Source organism: Lepidothrix coronata, unplaced genomic scaffold (assembly GCF_001604755.1).
Source record: "Lepidothrix coronata isolate B3197 unplaced genomic scaffold, Lepidothrix_coronata-1.0 Scaffold23, whole genome shotgun sequence".
In the NCBI taxonomy this organism is placed as follows: domain Eukaryota; kingdom Metazoa; phylum Chordata; class Aves; order Passeriformes; family Pipridae; genus Lepidothrix; species Lepidothrix coronata.
In genome coordinates this window covers 1,570,853-1,595,145 of record NW_016690203.1, presented here as the reverse complement: position 1 = coordinate 1,595,145, position 24,293 = coordinate 1,570,853, and the positions used below count along the sequence as shown (strand labels likewise).

Here is a 24,293-nt window from a genome sequence, read left to right as displayed (position 1 = left end):
TCCTCTGCTGAAGCCTGACAGCACTGTCCAGAGCTTATATGGTGGAGTTTTCTGAAAGGGTCACGATTTTCACCCCAATGTACTTGTCAGGGCAGAAATGTGCTCTAACCATGCTTCTTACCTACATCATTTTCTCCTATCTTAGTGATAGTCTGGGCATCTAAACCAACAGTAATTTCCTGGGTCTGTCTGAAACCTGGCACGAGTGTCTCTGAGGCTGGCCAGCAAGACTTTGTTGTTGCACAGAGCCTTGTTTTCTCCTGATCGACAAAGGGGGGGAGGAAGACATGCCCCAGGGATGCAAGGTTGTAAGGAATTCCTTCCAACAACAAAAAAGAGAAGGAGGCAAATTGACTGTTTTATTAGGAACATGATCTGTAGTGTTTTTCATCTGGAGAGGGGATTGTTGCATGCTGATGAATATGGGTATCATATCACAAGAGTGCTAAAATGCCCCTGAGCAAGTATGTTCCTTCAGCTCTCCTTCAGGAGCTCCTGCTATCCCAGCCACTGACCTGTGAAATGTGGTCGCGTGCTCTGGATTTTTCCTGTATTTTGAAAGCTGTTCTTTTCATCCTGAGAAATATTAGCCTAAACAGTTAAATGGGAGTTGCATTTGCAAGGATTTGTGTATTAATATTAATGGAAAATCTGACAGGTCGGGTGGCCAGAGAAGAATAATCACGCCATTCAGGTGACATGTAAGTACAGCAGATTTTTTGCATTTATTGTTTTGAAACTTACTTAGTTTTGTCCAAAACAGAATGTACTTTTAAAAATCAATATCCGAGAGGGTGTTGAGAAATGATCAAGAGAAAAGGTTGGCAGCTTCTACCTTTGTCACGCTCTGATGAAGACGAAGCCAAACTTTGAGCCTCACAACACCTCGATCCTAACGGGCATTGATCTAATTTCCACACAAACCCTAGGGCCTCCTCTCTTGTAGTCTTTGAGCGCCTCTCACTGTACCTAACCTAAAGCTTTGGGACCACCTCAGTGGTTCTTCTGAGGTGTTTATCTCCTCCTCTGACTGAGTGCAAGGACTTATTTACACAGGCTTCCTGATTATGGCCCTAAGATGCATAATTTACCCAGTGACATTAGCATCATCATGTTGATGTAAAATTTTAGTGCTACCATCAGGCACTAGGACCGAATTCCTATGTACTCAAAATGAGAAAAGAAAAGGTAAAGGGCAAAGCTAGGCAACACCTTAGGGAGTTGAGCTCTTCCCAAGCCCTTCCTAGGCTGCAGCTGTGGGAGTAACCCATCTGGTTTTGCAGGGCATTTGTCTGGCAAGAATAACCACGAAGGGTTGTTTAAAAATAGGAAAACTGCACCTGGTCATTTAAAACATTTCAGAAGGGGTTGTTGCGCCTGTCAGCTGAATGGCCATTGAAATTGGCAGGTTGGCCATGACATGAGTAATTCTTCAATGAATCAGTCTTTTTGCATAGAAAATTATCCCATCAGAAACACTCTGAGTAGCGCTAGCCTGCAGGCTTGAAGCTTAAGCTCAGTCACAGCATAAAAACCTCTCCATCCTTGTTTTCTTTTGCAGCTGAGATTACCCATTTAGAATTTGTAATTTAGACTTTTCTCAGATAACCCCCCTTTTGTATTAACAGGTCTTGCCTGAGAGAGCAAGCCTGCCAACTGGATCCTTACTTCACTAGTTCACAAAAAAAGATGCTTATTTTAGCCTTACTGAACACACTTGGTCTTTATGTTGCCATTTAACAAATGCGAAATAACATAGGAAAGTTAGAAAGCTGGTTTCTGTCTCTTTCAAAGTCAATATAGGTGGAGCAAAATACATACATGATAGTGTCTTAAGATTTTTAGGATTATTCTACTCTTTTTGGTGATTATTTCCTCTTTGCTGAAGTCTGATGGTCTTCAAATAAACTGAAGGCTAGTGAAACTGGGAGCCTAAGCCCTCCTGCTGGTAGGGAAGGGTTTATAGGCTAGTTCCTTTCATTATTGCTTAATAAATTGTTTGAGGCAGTGTGTACTGCAGCTTTAATAACAACTTGGAAGATGTTAATTAATTTGCTGTTTGAGAACTAGTGTCTTTTCATGTGGTTTTTGTGGGGTTCAAATAATTGTTAGGATTTGAGACAGATGGGAAATCTTTTGTCAGCAAAAGTTATCTCACCTCATGCTTAAGTTTGGTCAGTGTCCATTGCATATATTCAGACCTTGAGGGCTACAGATGTGCACTGGGAGCCTTTGGCTCTGTAGGTAGGTGTGACATAGATATAAGCCCTGAAAAATTCATCAGGTCTTTCCACAGGATGAGAGAGCCAGAACCTCCATCAGCTGCAGCCCAGAGCATGCGGCAGACCTCTGTGGATGACTCTTCCCTTCAAAGAGCAGTGCCAAGATTGGAGCAATGTATTCACATACAACCTGGTTCAGCCTCAATGTCTTCCTCTATGGGGTGATCTTCTGTTGTTTGGTATTGTCAACATCCCCCATTTCAGAATACCTGAGTCTGAGGTGGTGTCCACAACACCCAATTGCTTGTTCCAGTGACAGAGAAAAAGATCTTTGGAATGGGAGAAGATCTAGGGTGCCTGACTTTAAAAGTGTCTTCTCAAAAGCTCTGCTCTTTCTGCTATTTCCCCTTCCATTCTTGTTTTCTTTCACTCCAAACTTGATGCAGATTTCTGCAGAACCTGTTCATTCTCTGGGTTTGGGTCTCCTTTCTTGGTACCTTGGCTTCCATGTGCTTGCCCAACCAGTTCTACTGTCTCTTGCTCCCCATCTATGTTACAAGTACTTAGGAACCAGAATAGTCTTTTTGTCCTGTGCCTGAACAAGTGAGTCCTTATCCCTGTGGTGGTGCCAGCTCAACATGGGTGTACGGAGGAGGGTGATTTTAAGATTTGAGAAGCATTCTTCAAAGAAAATAGATCTGCAATCAAGTAGCTGAAGGATGATGAGCACCCTCTGAGGCACAGGCATATTGCTCATCAGAAAAGCACTGTGAGTTTTCGTGATGTCTTTAAACTGACCAGATGACCTGGTCTCAGCCAGTAGCTGAGAGGGTGCTTTAGCTTGCATGGGGACAGCAGAACCCTATCGGAAAGCTTCCTAGCAGGTCAAAACGGCCACTTTTCATTGCAGAGGTCCTTAGCTGTGCTGGGTCAAGAACCAAGGTGCCATGGCTCCCTGTATGGCATGCTTCATGGCCATGGAGCCCTGGACCGTGGAGACTCTTGCAAAGAAGCTTGAGCCACACAGCTGGATGTTGTAGAGAGTGACTAAAAGAAAAGGTGTCCCAGCAATAGCAACATATCCACAATATTTTCTTGTTCAGTTTTTGCAAGTAAAAGTATAAATACGTACTTGAGAGAGAACAATATGACAGCGGATTATGATTGTTTCGGACTCTTTACCCTCAATTTCCTCTTGCCACATTTACACTCCGAAAAACACGCGTGTGGACCAGGATTCTTATCACTCATGTACATCCAGCCTGAGAAGCTCTAACAGCCTTCAGACATTACAGGAGCAGTTTCTACATTGATTCCAGTGTCTCATTGTTCTTAATTTATTTGTATGTGATGTTAAATACTTGAAACCAACCCTTTGGGTAGCTTCCAAATGAGTATTTTGTGACTAAAACTTAAGGCAAATGGAATGGGCTTTTGGGGGAAGAGAGAGGGAGGAGAAAAAACAACAATGGCAAATAACAAACAAAAAGCCTCAAAGCCAAATCACAATACTGGCATCTTTGTGTAAATATAACATTCTCCTGCAGTGTTTGCGCTCCAAATGCTGGGGTACTGGAGAGGGTAAGCAATCAAGGGTGAGGCAAAACTTCTGTCATTATTATTTACTATAAATACCTGTTAAATTTTTACTTATTGTCCAAGCTGAATGCAAAATAAGTAAGTCATAAAAATAAGTAAGTCAAATTTACCAGGAAAAAAAAAATTCCTTTGCTTTTGCACTGGTTGATGGTGCAAGTAATTGTGGCTGCTTTAATTATCTGGGGTCTGACTCTCATTTATGCTATTCTGGCACCTTGACAAAGCTGTAGCATGGATATAATGATTTACCAGAGCTGTGTGAAAAGGCCTGAGTAGTACACAAAGAGGAAACGATTTATGATTTTTGAACCCTGAGATTAGCTCACTACCCTGAGATTACCTCAGTTGGTTAGAGCATGGTGCTAATAACGCCAAGGTTGTGAGTTTGATTCCTCTATGGGCCATTCACTTAAGACTTGATGATCCTTATGGGTCCCTTCCAACTCAGCATATTCTGTGATTATGTGAACCTGGCAGTGCACTTTAAGCTAACCATAGAGGAACTCTTCTTGTTCTGCCATCTCTGGCCAGTAAGGGTTATTATTGTATTTGTTAAATGTGTAATAGGATTTAGAGATGGATTAAGCTAAATGTTTTGGCTTTAAAAGTTTGTTTTGTTTTGCTTTTTTTAGTTTCATGGAACAAGCTTCTTTTCTGTCTGCACAAGAAAGGTTCTACAGTTTAAACAAAAGCTAATGGAAATTCTTGAGTTTCCAGCAAAGATTCTGCAGTTCAAATGCATTCATTCTGTTTTCTTGGTGATGTGGCACCATCATGACTAGAGTTTGTTGTTTCTTTTTATGGCTGATATGTAGCCAGGCAAAGATTCTGACTTAAAAGCTTAGGATTTAGACTCTCAGCCCAGGCTTTTTTGAGAATCATTATCACTACAACTGAGCAAGGAGACGCTTTATGGAACAAACAAACCAACAAAAATAAACAGAGAGCTCACAGTATTTTTTCATGTTTTCAACCCCATGACATTTTATTTTTCATATCTATATTAAGCATGTGAGGTTGAAAGATATCATAGGTCATAGACTTTTGTTTATTTCCTGAAGGACTCTAATACTGCATTTCCTTTTTTTTTTTTTTCTTGAGGGAGTAAAAGCTGTATCAGACAGAGCACAAACAACCACTTTCATAACTTCCCTAAAATCAGAGAAATAATGATGCAGTCAATGAGGATATGTCTTCAATGGATTACTAAAGCACGTTTACCATCACGTTAATTCTGTTCTAATGCAATTCTTTCAACTAAAATTTTCTTCTCTAGTCTGGACTTAATTTTGCTTCCTCTAAAACTTCACCATGTGTAGTGGGTTTCTCTGGCTGGGTTTTGGTAGCAGGGTGGGCTACAGGAGTGGCTTCTGTTAGAAGCTGCTAGAAGCTTCCCCTGTCCCATGGGGACAATGCCAGCCAATGCCAGCCGGCTCCAGGATGGACTTCCTGCTGCCAGCCAAGGCCAAGACAATTAGGAGTAATAGTAATGCCTCTGTGATAACATATTTAAGAAAAGAAGATTGTTGAGTAGAAGAAATTCCAGCCAGGGAAGAGTGGAGTGAGAACATGGGAACAACAAAGTACACACCAAGGTCAGTGCAGAAGGAGGGGCAGGAGGTGCTCCAGGTGGTGGAGCTGAGGCCCCTGCAGCCCGTGGTGCAGACCATGGTGGAGCAGCTGTGCCCCTGCAGCCCATGGAGGACTATCAGGGTGCAGACACCCACCTGCAGCCCATGGAGCAGGTGGATGCATGAAGGAGGCTGTGACCCCGTGGGAGGCCCAGGATGGAGAGGGGTCCTGCTGGAGACCTGCAGCCTGTGGAGAGGGAAGCCCACGCTGAAGCAGTTTTTTCCCAGGTAGGACTTGTGGCCCCTGTGGGGGACCCACATTGGTACAGCTCATTCATGAAGGACTGCACCCCATGGAGGAGTGACCCATGGGACAGCAGTTTGGGAAGAACTGCTGCCCGAGGGATGGACTCACGCTGGAGAGGTCCATCAAGGACTGTCTCCTGTGGGAGGGACCCCACGGGAGCAGGGGAAGGAAGGACTCCTCTCCCTGAGCAGCAGCAGAAACAACAACTGACTGCAACCCTCATTCCCCGTCCCCCTGCACCACTGGGGGGAGGAGGGAGAACATGGAAGGAAGGAGGGGTGGGGGGAAGGTGTTTTTAAGACTGTTTTATTTCTCACTCTTTGGTTCTTATCCTGTTAGTAATAAATATAAGTACTATACCCACTTTGAGTCTTGTTTTGCCCGTGAAGGTGATCAGTAACTGACCTCTCCCAGCTCTTACCTCTACTCATGAATCTTTAGCTGTTTTTTTCTCTCTCCTCTGTCCAGTTGCAAAGGGAGAGTGAGAGAGCAGCTTTAGTGGGTACCTGGTATCTGGCTGGGGTCAACTCCCTACACTGTGTCTGGGGAGGAGGGAGAAGAGACATTTCTTCTTTTTAAAGCTCATATACATGCACATAATTTGCTTGTGCCGGGAAGCTGATCCCTCTGCTCCAAGAGTTCTTGCTGTCTTGCCATCACCCACAACACCTTGTCTGATCCCTTCAGAGCAAAATTATCAGAAGAGGCCCTAGTAGATATGTTTGTTGTCAGACTGGCAGAGTGCTGTAACCTGTCCTTGCCACATGGCTTGTCAGACCAGACATGATTCCCATATCTGCACTGCTCTTACCTCTGGAAGGCATTTTCATTTTGCACACAATCCAGGGAGTTGTTGCATTTAGACTGAAACAATCACAGAAAATACAAACCAGAACCATATCACTGCACTGCGTTATTCAAATGAGAGGTCAAATTACCCCCACTGATGTAACCAGGATTGCCAAGGTCTAAATGAAGACACAGCTTGGCCAAAGGTCTGTTTCCAATGTGAGGTTTGAAGTCTGGTAGGTCTTGCATCTAATATCAAACAGCTGCAAGTTAGTACCAGCTCCACTGAAAAATACGCACGCATTTCTAAAAAAAACCCTCCCCAAACAAAAACGGAAAACCCAACAGCCCTGAATCTTTAAACTAAACTTCTCCAGCATAAAACTGAAATCGTGATTGCTTATTGTTGCCTACTATTTTAGTTTGAGTTCCCTGTATCAGACTACTCAGGTATGTTAAAGCAAGCTAAAATATTTCAGTATAATGCTCATGCTGCTTCTCCTCACCACTTCCACCCCTGGTTCCATCCCTCAAGGGCCTTTACAAAAGTGCAAGGGCAGTTCTTGCATCATTTGCACCCCTGCAGATCTGTGGCAGCTTCTCTTCATTTGCATTCGCTAGCTAAAAGCAAGCTCAAGATGTGAATTTGGTGTACTGTTAGTACGAGCAAAGAGAGAGCTCATTTATTAATCCTTAGTTTCATTTTGCAGTGCAGCTTTTGGTGTCCTAAGATTACATGAGAAGACACTGTAATAACTATAATCACTCAGGAACTCAACTACAGACCTATATAATAAATGCATACATTGCTCAGAATTTGTTAATGGCCAGTAAAGTCTTCTTTTTCTGAATTACTGCCAAGTTTCAAAACTGCATGTGTCATCTTATCACGTACTATACATTAAGTGTTGGTCCTGTAAGTCAGGTCTGCCCTATGGGTATTTTAAATTGCAAACATAAATTGAAAACTTTTTGAAACGCTATTGTAATGTTTTATATTTGGCTTGATTTCTAAATCAACATAGTTTGTTTATACCACTTCAGTTGTTTTTTCCTTATTTTTTGCCACTTCTAAATCCTTTATCTGAACAAGATACAAGGATCAAGTAATTGTTAGGTAGTTGAGCATCTAATGCTGTCTAAATTCTCCATAAAATCTGTAGTAAGTTTATGGTATGTATCTTTTCTTTTTTTTCCATATATAACCAGTGTAGACATGGAACTTAATACAACTTAGAAATTAGCCATAAAAGAAGCATGGTCTTTTTCTCCAGCAGGTATCGGCAATAATAAACTTAAAACATTTAAGATAATAATGATCTTTGAGTTTAGGCATCTTTCTTCTGGTGTACAGTTGTGGTTTTGTAGTTCAGCTGATACCTTCCTGCTGTAGAATATAGCTCTTCGTTTGATTGTAGTCCCTTGTACAACATCTTTGAGCTTTCAACCTACTGCAAGTCTGCTTGAGACTGACTGTGTTGCACTGTAGTGCAACAGTGCCTATTTCAGTTCCTTTTTAATTCCCACATAGTGACCAACTCTATAAGCAGTCAGTCTTGGAATTCACAAATAACCCATAGGAATGTGAGGATGTGAGGTACTATGATGCACCAGAACCTGATTGGGTTGCTTTTCCCTTGGATGTTATCTGTCCAGGAACTTTTGAGAACATTTTAGGAAGAAATTGTTTACTGTGAGGGTGGTGAGGCACTGGAACAGGTTGGCTAGAGAAGTTGTGGATGCCCCATCTCTGTAAGTATTCAAGACCAATTCGGATGGAGCTCTGAGCAACCTGGTTAAGTGAAAGGTGTCCTGTCCACAGCAGGGTGATTTGAACTAGGTAATCTTTAATGCCACTTCCAACCCAAACCATTCTGTGAATCTATGATTTTTCTTCTGTCTCCTGAGTACTAGAAGCAGAAGACACTGACGCACAGATGAAAGCTTTGAATGCAATTATCTCTGAGAGTTTTGGATAGATAGATAGATAGATAGATAGATAGATAGATAGATAGATAGATAGATAGATAGATAGATAAATGGATCAATAAAGAAACGTATATCAGATGCAGAATATATATGAGGCACAAACAAGCTGCAAGGAAAGGAAAAGTCTAGAAAACAGAACTGCAACATCTCAAGGCACAGAAGAATAAAATTGTTCTTCCAGCCATTCTATTTCGATGAATTATTGTATATATAAATCCATTTGCACTAGAAGTTGGAAAGGCCATTTTTTCACAAATACTAGTGTTTTCCTAGAAAATAGAAATGGGATTGTGAAATTGATTATTAAACATCGCACTTTAGGGTTTAAGATAGCTCAGGTTCCAAGGGACCAAAAACATGATCTAATTCTGGGAGTCAAATTAGCATTCTTTGCCAGACAGAATACTTCAGCACTCGGCTGCTTTAAACTACATCCAGAAGAACAAACCTTGTTGTCATCAGTCTGTGTCCACAGCATGTCAAATTCAAGATTTCTTTGCAGCACAGGTAAAATAGGATGCTGCTACCACAGGGACAGGGTGGTTTCTACTGCTGCATCGCAATTATGTTGGATACTCCCAAGCTACCTCAGCTCTTGCTGTCTCTAGAGGAGCAGTCCCAGTGCAGGGACCTTCCCTGGATGCAGTAGCAGCCACCAGCCTGGCTTGTTGGGGCACTGCTGCAGGTAAAGTAGGTGAAGAGACAAAACTCACATCCCAGGCATCTGGCTGCTTTGGTTATGCCTGGAGCTGGTCCTGCTTCAAGAAAGCAAAGTGTCTGGGCAGACAGAGTAGTGCTTTTGATCGTTGATTGGGTTCTAACATAGCCTGATCTTTAATTTGTAATGTTAACTAGAAATGCAAGATACAGTTGGCTGGGAACTGCTTAAATAAGAGGACAGCTGAGCAAGGTTGCTGATTCTCTTACAATGATGAGAAATAATTCCTTAATATTAAACAAAAGTAATTCATAAGTAATCCTCCCAAGAATAACACCCAGAAAAGATCCCAAAATATTTTTCTCAGTATTTTTTCTCAAAATATATTTTAACTTGAGAAAAAAATGGAGCAACCCCATTTGCTGAATGCTAAGACTTCGAGAAGCCGACAGTCTTTAGTGAGGATTTCCCTAAAACCAAGCAATCAAAATGTGCTTGAAGTAGGAGGTGTGCTGAGTGTTTTCTGATTTTCTTTGAATGGGGTTCACCCATCCCCATAAGACACATAATGAGAACAGGAACCAGCAAAGAGCTGAGAAATAGTACAGAGAGTAATGACTGGAAACTAAGACTTCTAGAGGTACCAAAAAACTGGACCAGTCAGTTATATCAATCTTAGGCAATTCAATATACAGAAACCAGCTCTTTTCTTGGTGATTTCGATCCTTGAGAAGAATCGGATAAGTGTTTATTAACTCTGTTGAATTCAGAAGGCATTACACTACTCTTGGGTACACTTGCCCCTTTTCTTTTTGAATAATACACTAATTTGATTGACGTTTTCCTATGCTTAGCATTCTGTTGATTGATATGTTTTTCTATGACAATGGGGAAATGTCCTGGTTACAGTTAAATAACATAAAATGTATGGACATGATACATTCCTGTGCTGCTGTCACTTACTCCAATTTCACTTGATCAAAGTAGATACACTAGAATAAAAGAGGCAAAGATGCAGTGAAACAAGTACACATGAAAAGCAGAAAAAATAAGTTTTTATTGAGATATGAAATTACTTCAGTGTATTATCTAAACTATGATACAGTTTATGTTTTCTACTGAAATTAAAGATTTATATAATGTGATAAAAATCCACCTGTAAGAGGCACAAAATTTAGTTAGAAAAAAGGGTGAAAAGACAATAGAGCTATATTTTTAAAGCTTTGCTGTTATTTTTTATAATAATTTTCTCAAAATTTGCCCTTTTGAAAGTAAATGTTTCAGTTACAGGTGCTAATTTTTGTATTCTTCCATGTAGCATAAGCTGAATCACTTGCATTCACTCAGAGCAAAGTAATTTTCAATGTTCATCTTTTTTTATATCTTCACTATGTAACAAAAATCTAGTATGAAATAGGAACATCTCTCATTAGTTCTGTGAATGAATAAGAAACCTGTCGTATAATAAGCTATCCAAATTGAAGCAAAATCATTAGGGAGTAAACAGTCATCTTTGTTTTCAACATCTACTTTGTCAAAATTTAGACTTCTAGTTTTGTTTTTTTTGCCAACCCAGTATCCTGCAGTTTTATCTTTTTACTATTGTAGTTTTCTACCAAGACAGAGCTGCCTTTTAATATATCAATTGAGACTAAGTAAAATTAATTCCTTCGGGTTTCTTTTCCACACTTCACCATTTATAGCTTGTCATTTACTCTTATGGTAATACATGAGTGAAATATAAGGTGCTTTCACATAAGGAAGAGATGCTACCTCCTGCTGTTGTGGACTGAGGGCTCGAGTTGTGCTCTCCTAGTCTCTGCCTTCCTGAGGGCTCTGTTCTGTTGTCCCGTGTGGGAGTGCTGCCAAGCTCACAGGGGATTTCCTGTGGCCTACAGCCTCACTCAGGTAAGCTCCTGAATGACCCCGAGGAGAGAGGGCAGTGACTGATAAATTTCCAGGGCAGCACCAACATTCTCTCAGCTTCCCTCTTTTCAATGACGGCTCTGGGCTGCTCAAAGTTGTTCCCACAGGCTGGTGCTACAGGGAGCCTCTATGCCATACATCACATTGCAGATCTTGTGTTGCTTGTTCTCAGGCTGGCAGAGCAGATATGGCAGCAAACCCTCTCTTGCCTGGAGTTGGACCTTCTCTTCCATGTTAGGTCAGACGTCTAACTGCATGCCCTGGGAGGAAATACAGTATGTAGTCCTTCTCTGCAAGTGGGAGAAGTGGTGCCACATCCTCCTACCAGAAAAATGGTCACCAAGTTAGAAGTAGAGGGAGGAAAACGCAGCAGTGACTGTTCCTGAAACTTATTAAGATGCTGTGTTCAGGCAACATACATTTGACTATAACTGGATCTTACTATGAGTAATATTTCCTAATTAACCACAGGGATTCATGAGCTTTGCAGACTGAAAGACTGAGCATATGAAATGTCCCAGGTCTGTTTTTAATCAAATTTATGTCGTTATGAATTGCTTGCTTTTGGAAAAAGTTTCAGGAGTAGCTAGTCTTAGGAATTACCCAGGGGGTATGAAGATACTTCCAGTTACATACTTGTAATGTCTCTGGAGCCGTACCTGAGTTAGTTAGAAAAGAATTATTTCTACAGAATTAGAGCATGCTTCTTAGTGGACATGGGAATGGTGGATGATCTCATTACCTCTGTCCTTCTTAGATCTATTCTAAGGCTTTTCAAACTCATCAGGGACTGTCTTTCCAGTCCATGTAGACCCTGGTGGGTCATGAATCTGGAAACTAAACTCTAACACACAGATGAGGATGGACTTGCAATAATGGAAACCTTAAGCTCTTGAAATTTTTTTTTTATATACTCTAATGGAAAATACTTTTTTTTTCTGGTGTTGATCGGGCTAGATTTTGACTGTGCAGACACAGTGTGCACACACACAGTGAAGGACTGGGGGGCTGTCAGCATATGCTCTGTGTTACAAGTGTGGCAACAATAGCTTGTAGACAGGTACAGGGGGAAACCTGTGTGCTGGTACAGATGACAGTATCAAGGAGGGAAGAAGAAATTGGAACGTGGCTACCAGATTTACTCTGGGTCACATCAGGGCTTTATGTCAATCAAAGTCACAGCCCTATACAGGACAAAAAAGGGCAACATTTAGCAGAACTAAAGCACATGGAGATGTGATTGGAGAACACATTTTAGCATCTTTTTTTTTTTTTTGTGGCAAATCTGTGTAAAGAAACATGTTACATCTAGGAGATAGATGATGTTTTTCTGGCTTGTGGCTATTCTCCAACCAGGGATATACCCCTTGTCTGTGAAAATTAGGGAGTGGCTATTTTAAATGCAATTATAGGAATCAAAAAGTCTTAAAATTTGTGCTGGATTTTTCAGTGTTAAAAATAAAACATGCTGCTGTCTGTACTAGGATATTTAATTATTGGTGTAGTGATTAAGCAAGGTTTGGGAGGTTTTTTATATGAACAATAAGTTATATGCATGTTTTTGTAGACGTGAATACTACTACCTTACAGAAAATGTCAGTTCTCAAGAGACCAGTGAAATTGGTAACCTCGGTCAAAAGTCAAGGTTTCCAAGACGAATCTGTCACTACATTCATGGGATAATGAAGTGTCTGACAGGACTGGGTTTTGTTTGTACCCAAATTGTGGGGGAGAGCTGTCTTTCTGTTCTGTGCGTGAGTTCTTACAGCTGCTCATTCAGTACAGGTCTCAGCCCACAGACATGACAGGGAAACACTACCTGCAGTATGCAGTGCAGGTGGTTTGCTTCTTTGGCCCATACAACAGCTACCATTACTATAGGGAGCCTCCTGCTCCAAGAGGAAAGTAAAGAAGACATCAGAGAAGTCTGGTAGAGACTAGTAGAGATACCCTCCTGCAAGGGCCCATGCCACAGCTTTGTGGGTTGTCATCTTCTTCCTCTCAAAATAAAGAAAAAGGAAAAAGCAACAAGATTTTCTTCTTGCTAACCTCTATTTGGGGGTGAACCAATGATCCAAGCACACTTTTGCGATCCTATTGTGGAGTCATTGACTGAACCACAAGTCAAAGTCTCTATGTTTATATGGCTGGGCCAATGCACCGGTGTTGTGAAGAGCTCTGTGTAGTGGGTACCTGCTGAGCCAAAGATTTGAGATGAATAGCACCCATATTGATTTGCCTATAATGGAGTGGAAAAGAAAAATGTCCAGGTTTTGTTGCAGGTATTTTCATGGGGTATTAAATTGGTGGATTAGTTGCAAACAGCAGTACTGATAAAGTCTCCTGTCCATCTTGATGGTTGGGCCTTTCTATTAAAATGACACATAAATAACCTATTATGTCCCCCACCCATGGAAATTCAAATGCACCTGTCAACTTGATAAAGCACTTGCCTGGAGGGAAGCATTGTTTACATTTTCACTCCATTCTTCAGAAAAAGTGAGATTCTAATTATTTTTCCCACTGTAAATTAATGCTGACTATGGTGGTTAGCATATCTCTGTATTGTTATATCTATGCAAAAGTTAAATAATAGAACTGATCCATCATGTATTATGCAATGTGCATTTTTATGACAGGCTTCCCTCTGATCTTATTATGCCTTTCTTCACAAATACTTACTTTTTTTTTTTTTCCAGCAGCTGGGGGAATCTTTGTTGACTGCTGGTTCAGAAGTTGAAATCTGTCCTGTGTGAAAAGAAAAATGCAATTACATGTTTATCGGATGCTGAACTCTGCTATCTTCTGAGACTGAAAAAATTAGGATATAAAAATATACTCCATTAATAATAAGTTTCATTATAATAGACAATTGGTCACAGTACACTAAACCATTTTTTAACAAACCAAGCACATCAAATTCAGTAATACAATACAATTGTTTCTGGGTATCTCAGACAGTAACTTTTCATTCAGGAAAAGCGAACTAGTTAAGGTGAAATCAAATGCAAACAGAATCTTTCTTGCATGCATAAAATCACGCCACAACTTTGCCCAAAACTTGAAGCTGTACCATAAACAATTTACTAGGTTTCCTAGCAGTCATTTTTACTTTGTTTGTAAATATTTTTTTTTTGTGCATTTAATGGTTTCTGCTTGAACTGAAGACAGAGCTGCTGAAATACCACAATGGAGGCTGTTTTTGCAATAGTATGCTGCAAGTGGAAAATATCATTGTGAGAAGAATTCCTGCTATCTGTTTTTTTAACTGAAACAGGGAAGAAGGCATTGCTGAGAGGCTCTTGGTACACTCAGAGAGCCCCAGGAGATAGCCTGATCTTGCAAGTTACTTTCACAAGTTTTGCAGACCCAACTGGTTTGCATACCCTGTTGAAGGCTTATGCAAACTGCCCTTAACCTTTGACTTTTTATCTGCTTGCAACAGTGGATTTCCACTTCTAGATTTCTAGAGAAACATCAGTTTTAGGTATAGTTAAATCATTTGCAAGAGCCAAAAATAAAACTCTGGTGCAGGAGGAAAAAGGAGTAAACTGACAAAAAGGGAATGCCTTAGCAATTGAGGCACTTTTGGAATAGGTTCTGATGAGCTTGCAATTGGGAGGCAGAAAAAACATCCTTGGGGTGAAGATGGCAGAGGGGATGAGATGAGAATGGAGAATGCCAGTCTTGATCACAATAGAAGACCCAAACCTCTGCCATCTTCATTTTCTTCCCTTCTTTTCTATGATGAAACCAGCATTTGTTTTAATGCCATGGAACTTGAAAGCTTGCACAAATATGTCAGGCCCTTCCACTACCCTCTACCCTGCCAGGAAGATCTCTGTGAAACTTTCTTCCTTCAGTTCTTCCTCCGTGACCTGCCTCTGCTGTGATGTCTGCAAAAAAGCATCTGATTTCTGGTGATTATTTGGAAAATTAGATAAGATAATTTAGAAAAAGCTAAAGCAAACAACCACATGTATGTGCTAATACAGCTCTTACTCTAATCTCAACATAGATTGCTAACTCTTTGTTCTCCAGGCAGTCCATTTCTACCTGTCTCTACAGATGTTGGAACAGTGGGGCTGCGGTGTGAGTGAGAGATTCTACATGCTTCTGTGGTAAATGTTTGCTAATAATTAATATCCGTCCTGGAGTAGTCAGTATACTCATTAGGACTATTGAAAGATCAGAGAAAAATTACAGTATTTCTAAAAGGGGGCAACAATGCTTCACAGATGTTCACTTATGTTTTACCAAAGTGTTGAAGTTTGCTTTTCACTTTCATCTTCTTTTTCCTAGCCCCCTTCCATCTGCTTGAAAAGAAAGCTGGGTCTAAGCAGGCAAAATAGAAAAACTTTGATTCTTATTAAAACCTAGAGTAATTTTGCAATTGTTTGAAGGAAAAAAACCCCAGAAATTAAAATTCAGACTTGATCATAGACTCAACAAAAGATACCCTCCACTGTTCACACTATGCTCTACCACACCGGCACTATTCTGCTACCTTCACAGGAGGAAATTTTCTGAAGCTGAAGACGATGCAAGTAGAAGCCACTAGGCCAATGTATTTAAGTTCTCAGCTGATTTGCTGTCTGTATAGTAATCCAGGTTTAAAAATGTTATTTAGCTGCCAGGAACAGATCTGTCTATCTGATGCAAGTCACAGGTGAATAAATGCATATCTCATACCCAGACATACATCTTGAATGCACAGGGTCCTGGACATGTCGAATGAAAATCTGTGAACACAGACTTATCTCTTCTAACCGTCTTTTCTCTGCATTTAATCAGTCCAAACAGTAAAAATAAAATAAAATGCTCATTGCAAATAAACTAATTGACAAACTTAGCTCCTTTGTTTTCCATTTACATATTATTTTTGAAATATATTGTTGTTTACAGATCTGTCAGGGTTATTTTCACAAACTTTTGCAGAATGTGGTCTGTGGGCAAATTTTATCCCATAAGTTGAACTGCTCCATGGCTCTATTTACTATTTGTTGTTTCTGGTGTATGTTTGGTCACCAAAGTCATATAGTATTATTTCTGCTTTCTGACTGCATTACATTTGTAAACAGATGAGTAATGAATAACAAATGTTGATGAGCAGATAATGAATAGCAGACGCTCTTATTTACACAGATATGCCCTTGTGTGCATTAAAATCCTGACTTCCACAGGAAAAAAACCTTTTCCTAAACACTTTTGTATATAAAATCCTGTCTATCTGAAGTTACTGAAGATGCTTTCTTAAGTAACTGATTCCAGCATCCCTTATAACATTTGGGAAATGAGGCATGGAGAGAGATTTCTTCTGCTCATCTGAACCAAACCCATTCTGGGCTTGGAATACAGCAGGATTCTTTGGAATAGGAAGGGAATGTATTTTATCTCCTTTCCTTAGGGCAAATCAATGGACAAAGGCACTGCTATGCACAAGGAAATGCGAGAAAGCTGTGGTCTTTAATTTTCACTCACTAAGGTTTTTACTGCATTGAGTCAGTTTTCCTTGACTTAATTCTTCAGATGACATTTTTTTCCCCAAATTTATTATTGTTTGGAATAGTCTATTTCTACATTTGTATATTTTTTAAGAACAACTTAAATGTGGAGACCTATAACCACAGAAGATTTAGATCTAAAAAGATGGGATGGTAAGCAGCAGACTACACTAGAAACGAGTACACTGTGGCTAAGAAATATGTGGCTACACTTTGTAACATCTAAAAGCAGAAGATGAAAATCCTCTTCTAGAAAAGATCTTCATTGCTGTTCATTGGACATATTCATAAATATGATGCTATCACAAATCAGAAACAAGAAGATCCTCTGCTGTTTCCTAGTGTTCTGATGCTAAGCAGCTTTCCATAAATCTATTCTGAGATTTCTCTTTCATCATTTACAAAGAAGTTATCCTCTGTATATGGTTATTTTCATCATTTAGTCTGTTCATGTCAGTTTATTTAACTAAATCAGGTAAGACTGTAACAACAATGCTTCAGGCATTCATAATTTGACTGAAATGAACAATTCCCAGCTACTACTGGTCCATTATGCTGTTCCATTATGTTCATAAATAGGACAATTTAGAAACAAGTTATCTATCTGCAGAATTACTAAGGGCAGTCATAGGTGGGGATATCACACTGGTTCAAAGGCATTTGCTGCCGATCTGGCTCTGGAGGTCAGAGTATGGCTGTTACATCATGCATACCTGTAATGGGTCCTCTGCCAACAGCTCACCAAAGGCCTTCACTAAACTGAGACATTTACATGCTTTGTTATTGCCCCAGGCATGAAAGCACATACTATCACTCCAACAAAGTACACTGTATATGTATAAGTATGTGTAAATACTTCATATACGTAAGGATTAAATATGGGGAGCATTGGTGTAACTAGTCATGACTTTCTCATGATGGTATGACTTTTGGTAGTCCTAATAGCTTTGCTTCTTCATGCCTTTGCTTGCCGTTTCTCTGATCTCATGATTTATTCAAGCCGAGTTTGTTTTCACATCTTATAAAGTACCCCATCTTTCCTACAGTGGCTTGGAAACCTTCCCCACTGTCACAGCTAATTCTGCACGAAGTTCAGTGAAAGTCTCACCCAGACCTAGATGCCACCAAGGTGCCTTTGACACAGGCGAGAAGCATGTTTTTAGACATTTCCTTGTAAATTCTTCTTTTCCCAGAGTTGCTGGCAAGGTTTTTAGCAACAGCATGTCAGAGATGGGGTTTGAAATGCTTAAGGGATGCTGTGCTTCCCCTGGAGGTTAGCAGTAGCCAGCTTTTGGGGTTTTTTTAATTGTAGAGCTACACTGGTTTAACAAAGATTGCCTCCAGGACATTAATTCCCGTATTTACAACTCTTACCACAGAAAATGCACTTACCATGTTTATGAAAGTTATCTGAAGTAAATACAGCACCCTCAATATTTGATGTCTTTTTTTTTCCCCTATAATTTCAACACTTCTGCCCTTTTGCCTAAAGGTAACAGTTTGTAACTTTTGCTTATTATTTGTCATGACCAGTTTTCAGTTCCACCCATTCTCAACTGGTCAGTTTGGTCCATATTGCTCATTTTATGAATTTCCTTTGAACGATCTTTTCAAAGAATTTTTTTATACATTTTGAAATGCATGAAGCTAGAATTGATTCACATGACATTGCTAATAATAACGCTGCAAGCAGTAAAGAATCAGTACTAATCATAATCAAGTGTTTGGACAGACATGTATATTTCTCAACTTTTTAAAAAGAACTTTTTTATGTTGATGCCTCTTTATAAGGTACTAAAAGTCAGACTTCTTATTCCCACTCTAGCTCAGAAAATCTGAGGAAATATTTTTTTCCTTTCTTCTTGTACAAAAACTGTCAAACAATAGAAAACGTCATAGTACGTTTTATGCACTAGCATGGCATTTTCTGTAACCTGATGTTGGAAATATTAATATTAATTGGCTGTGCCTCAGGTGTGTAATATATTTATAAATATGCATTTATTAATATATTTGGGTTTAAAATGTTATCGTGTTCTACTTCAATACCATATTTCTATACACTTGGTATGGCATGATATAGTTATACAACAAAATACATATGTATTTTTGTCTTTTGTTCTAGGTTATGTGCTGTAATTTTCAAAGGGTTGACATAATTTACCTTCTTTGTATGAGAAGCGTGTTCCATTCTTTTAAAAACCTGTGTATTTTTACATCACAGTATACGTTAAAGGAGCAGTGATTGAAATAATTGTTGTCAAGGAAGAATGTATTAAAATTATTAATAAGACTTAAAACCACATGAGACTTACTGAATCATCTGATCTGACCTAAATTTATGACCCTTCCTCGCAGTTCTTCCCTTCACATACTTGCACAAAGATAGGACGATCAAAAGGAGAAAAAAAAGCCAACATAATAAAGGCCAGTGAAAACTGGACATTTGCATTAGGTCAATGTAACATTTTGTGATTATAATAATATAAACAAATAAACTATAAGGGCATTCACATCAGACCTCATTTCAAGCTGAACTATTATAAAGTGATTAACAGCCTCACACTCCCGCTTTAATTAAGTTATGTTGTGAAATATTCAGCATTTGAACCTGTTCTGGCCTGCCTCTTTTATCATTGAATTACCATCCTTAATGTGTTTTTCTGCTGAAAGATGAATTTCATTTAAGGATTACTGTACACTGCTGTGGCATTTTGTGGTTTCTTGTCAGCCCTTGTGAATCTAGATCATTGCTAATTTCAGTTTCTATGACATGTCCTATATGCACAGTCTCTTGACTAGCCTGTCTCTGTGGATTTATTAACTCATATTGTATTCCTGTAGAAATGAATGGACATTTTTGATTAACTTAATGATAGAAATTTCAGATGACAGTAGAGTTTACTTCTAGAGCTTACTTCAGGTTATGTAGGCCACAGCAGCTCTCTAGTGACCTATCACTTCACAGAAATTTGTTTTGAAAGTTTCAAGGCAGTGGACATCTGTCTGCCAAATACTTTCAGATGGTTTTAGCAAGGAGGGAATTGAAGGGTCCTTCTGAGCTGGGGTCTCTAAATCCACAGCCACACCCAGTGCTGCTTTTTCCTTTCCTGAGGTTGGTTTTCAACTGTTGTATCCAACCACATATTTCAGAGGCTGCCTTCAGGCAAACTCACACTACTAGATGATTTTGAGGAAGGGTCAATGGGTGATGTTCCAGCTAAGCATCCTGTTTCCTTCCTTTCTAGTTGTGCCTACCCTGGACCAAAGCTACACAACTCGGCACCGCATGATCAGTTTTGGTGGTGTTTTTTCCCTCTCCGTTGTCTGATGATCAATCTGTGCTTTTGGGGAGGGGAAGACATGCTGAACAATATCATCGTGTTCTCTTGGCTCGTCACATAAAAGTCCTCAGAGGGAGTTCACTAGATCTTGAAAAGTGACAACAGATCGAGGGGTCTGTGTACTCCCACTATCCATATCGTCCCATATGGATATAGTGCCCTAGGAATGGCACCTGGGGCCAGGAACTTCCAAAGGAGGTCTTTGCCCTGGCAAGGTGAAGGTTTGCTCAAGCACAAAGATTTGAGAAACATGGCTTTGGCTCCCTGCACAGTAATTTTATGCCGTAAATTACACTCAACTCCGACACTGATTGAAAATATAGGTAGTAATTTATTTGTGGGAAGGTGGTCTAAGGTCCATACTCTCCTCTGTGCTGGACAAACATAGCATGCATATCTTTGCCCCCAGAGCTCACAGCTCAAATGGGCAAAAAGATGCTAAGATGCAGTGTTCACAGGGAAGGATCCACAACTTGCAAAAAACATGGTAAAAAAGCCCCTTACTGGTTGGTAGGGACAAACACAAGAGAAGATCAAGCAGATTCAATGAAAGTGGGATAAGATAAAGGTCAGAGAAAAAGCAGGGGAAGGTGTGGGACAGAAGGTAAGAAAATACTTTGCAGAAAGGAAGCTAGCAGTACAGGTGAAAATGCACCTGGCATAAAAGGAGGATCACGACAGAGATCATTCTGTTTGTGTTTGCTATAGACTGAGTTTCTGAGCTGAGTGTCCCAGCCACTTCTCCTTCCTGAAGTCACAGATCAGGGAAGAGACACAAGGCTTGGTGGTCTTGACTTGGACAGGTCAGAGCTCTTGGTTGTGAGACATGGGGATGAGAAAGGGGGGTAACCATGGCAGGGTCTCTATTCCCATTTCACAAGCTCTGGTGTGACAGTTCCTGCAGCTGCTTGTCCATGCTGTAGCCAACACTGTCCCAATGGAAGCTGCTTTCCTACTTTCATGAGAGCATTGGCCACCTTAGTACTTATGGAGCGCTAAGTATGGCAGGCATGTGAAACATGCTTATCTGCTAGACAGAAGAAAATGCAAGGCTTGTCCTGTCCATACAGCTGCTGTGTGTTGCTAAGGAGTTGTCCTGAATGGAAGCCTTTTATCCTCAGAGATATTGGTGTGGGAAATTCAGACTGTGCTTATTTTACCTTAAATTTCAGATGGCCTTTCCTCATTTTAAAACCTAAAAATTTGATTAGGACTGGTGCAAATGGAAGCTGGTGCTAAAATGAAGTATCCTATTGTTCTGTCATTCCTGGAAAAGAATTGGAGATGATTTCCTGTACGTGATCTTGGTTTCTTAATTCACCTAAAACAAATCCTCTCCTAAGGCAGTTGCTCAGAATAGCAGCATGCACGTCAGGATTGTGGCATTGACACACTGTGCTAGTTACAGGATTCCTCGTAATGCGTAAGAACAGCTAAGGAAACATGAACTGGAACACAAGCAAACTGAGCTAAATCTAACTTTTCCCAAGTGAGGGGAAAAATTTTTGTCTGGAGATTTTTGAGATCCCTTATAAGAATCTGAGCTCTTCATTTCAGCCAAAAGTAAAAGCAAAACTATGCAAAAGAAGGTTTTGATATACCTATCTTAAATTAGAGCTTTTCTTTAGCCAACTTCAGAGTGGAATTCCAATGATTTCAGGCAGTGTAATACCTTTTCTTGAAAGAAAAGGCATATACTAAACCAGCAAAAGGGTATTTCCTCTACATTAACTAGTGCTTGGGAAGAGCATGCCAGTGGATTGTAAGCAAGTACTAATAGCACCAATCCCTTCCTTCTATTAACAGGATCAGCATCTCATGGGAGAAAGTGAGTGACAAAAAGGTCTTGCAAAAGTGGAGGGTTAAAAAGCTTGCACTTCAGGGGGAGTATAAAAATAATGCTTCTCATCCTCGGTTTCATTTAAGGATAAAGGGTGCTTAAGCTGTGTGCTGTTTTCCGTCTGTAGTATTGAATTCTGTTCAACTTGTGTAAAGAATTAACACAAAAAAGGCTAAATGGAAATTCTGACTGATGCAGAGGTACAAAACCTACCAAAGCAAATATGTTTAGAGCAAACTAGGAAACTAGGTAACTGTGTCAATAAACTAGCTTTACACAACGCATTAAAATACAACTTATTTACTCTGCCTCATCTACAATTCTGTTAGCAGCACAAGGTTATTTTAATACTATACAGAGATCAGAGACTAAAAAGTGCTTGTGGGTACAGGCACAAAGGCTTCTCAAAGAGAGAGAAATACAAATACTCGTTCATGAAATTCTTGGGAAGCTTTCTTTTTTTAATCAGCATTGCCATTTTATTGTTTAACCTACCCCGCTTGATCTCCCTACTTTTGGTTAATACGGGAGTCAATTACAGCTTCATCTGTGCAGAATTAACTTTATAGAATATACACTAGGGATTTGTCTATCTCCTCTATTTAGATCTATGTCATAAAAAAATATGTAGTAGAGAACTGTGTGCAAGCACTGCATATGGTACAGGCTTTGCAGATTTATTGTAAAATCATTTTAAATCGGTTAAGCTCTTGCCAGAAGTTAATTAAATATGTTCCTTTGGTGGGGGGTGGGGGACTCTCTCTCTCTGTGTGTGTGTGTGTGTGTCTGGGGGCGGGGGGGACCCTCTGTCTCACTAGGTGGCAGTGTCTGATTACATCTGGAAGGACCACGCCAGCCAGCCTGGTGTCTCCAGCTGTGACCTCCAGCACCAGGATGAAATCCCTGACTCTGCAGCCAGCTTGAAAGGTAGCACCACTGTTCAAGTCTCTGTGTATACCGTTCACCTCAGCGGCCTCCGGGAGCTCTACAGGCACTTCCTCCGGCTACCTGATGGGGCTATCATTGAGGTAGGTCCAAGCAGGCTCCTCACTGAGATTTTGAAGGCAAAGAGGAGCACTTCAGAATTAGGTCAGCATCAAAACAGGAAAACAGGCCTGCCTGACCCTGCCCAAAATACACACTGAAATCTTCCATAGGAAGACCTTGCTCTGAAACAGTAAAGTCAATGAGTTAATGCTTTTGTGGTGCAAAGTAGCAATTTAGGATTGTTTATAGAGCCATTTAAAGGCAATTATGTAAGATATACATTGAAACTACACACATAGAGATTATTTATAAATATGTTTTGCTTAGAACCACATAAAGTCATTCTGTACCGGAATTATTATATATATAAATATACAAAGTAAGTACTGTGCACATTTATTATACAGCTAGTATGGTCATTCACTTAGTTCGTCCTCAGATACACAGAGCTAAGGCACAGACAGATTACTTACTGGCATCTTGCATGTTTTAGATTCAATCCTGGATATTGTCAGATTTTTAGCAGCTTGTGCACTAAAAGACAATATAGGATGGTACTAAAGAGAAGTATCACCCATTACTTGTTTCATAGGCTGCATTTTGTTCCTTGTTTTTTCATTTTTATTCTAAGTGCTTTGAAGATTTGCATTTCCTTTTTGCCTTTGGTCTTCTGTTGAGAGACTATTAAAAAAAGATTGGCATTTAAGAGAAAGTAAAGTCAAAGAATATCACTTTACCTACCCAGATAAGAACTGGGAGCATCATAATGGAGATCTCTTTACCAACACTGGCAGAAATTATAAAGTACAATGTTTTCAACGGCTCATTTCTAAGATCGAGGTTCAAGTACCTTTTTCCAGCATAAGACAAACATTGCTTCTGCTCCTTTGTTTCAATTTTTCAAGGCTCTTCTCTTTATTAAAGGTTTTATTCTTAATGTCTTTGCCCTACTTGGCTTTTTAAAGAAAATTTAATTTAAAGGAAACTGTCCTCAAGGAATCCAAACATAATTTTCTGCCCAGGGAACTTGTGATTCACCAGAGTGAAGACACCAGAGTCTTCGAACTGGCCAAAGAAAACAAGAGAAGGCACGTGGCCTACCTGAAGTAGAACTTAATTACTGGAACAAAGAAACCAGCAAATCCAAGTCCATGCCTAAGTCTGTTGAAGAAGCTCCGCATATAAATAATTGCCTAGACTTTTGCTTAAACACTTTTCCCTGGTTGAAGTCAACAATGCAGCCCAATTCCTACTTTGTGCCTGTTACAAATGTAGCTCTTTGTGGAATGTTTTTTCCCAATTAAGTTCTTCTCAGCTTTTTAGCTGAGAGGTTTCATTCAACTTCACAAGGCTGTGGAAGGAGGCTCTGTGAACACCCAAGGCAATCTTATCCCAGTGCACTGGTTCAGTTCATTAATCCCTTCTATATTTCTGAGAGAGGAGAAATGCACTCCCATAAAATGTAGTTTTGTTTTCCCAGGTGAGTTTTCGACAAGCTTCCAGCATCGACAAAGTGAGCACTGCACAGTAAGGATGCTCAAGCCACTTTACAGTTTC

General features: G+C 40.0%; 1 protein-coding gene across 5 annotated transcripts in view; it reads left to right on the top strand.

The window, feature by feature from the left end:
• LOC108494298 overlaps window positions 1–24,293 on the top strand; it is a 192,121-nt gene that overhangs the window by 147,687 nt on the left and 20,141 nt on the right. For 4 of the 5 annotated variants that reach the window (XR_001873808.1, XM_017808656.1, XM_017808655.1 and 1 more), the window contains one exon: window positions 22,568–22,777. The exons of the other annotated variant lie outside the window; for it this stretch is intronic. Coding sequence is in view for 3 of the 4 variants with exons in the window: in XM_017808656.1 (XP_017664145.1) it covers window positions 22,568–22,777 (210 nt within the window). In the remaining variant the exon portion in view is untranslated. The remainder of the gene's footprint in view (window positions 1–22,567; window positions 22,778–24,293) is intronic. 5 annotated transcript variants of the gene reach the window in all.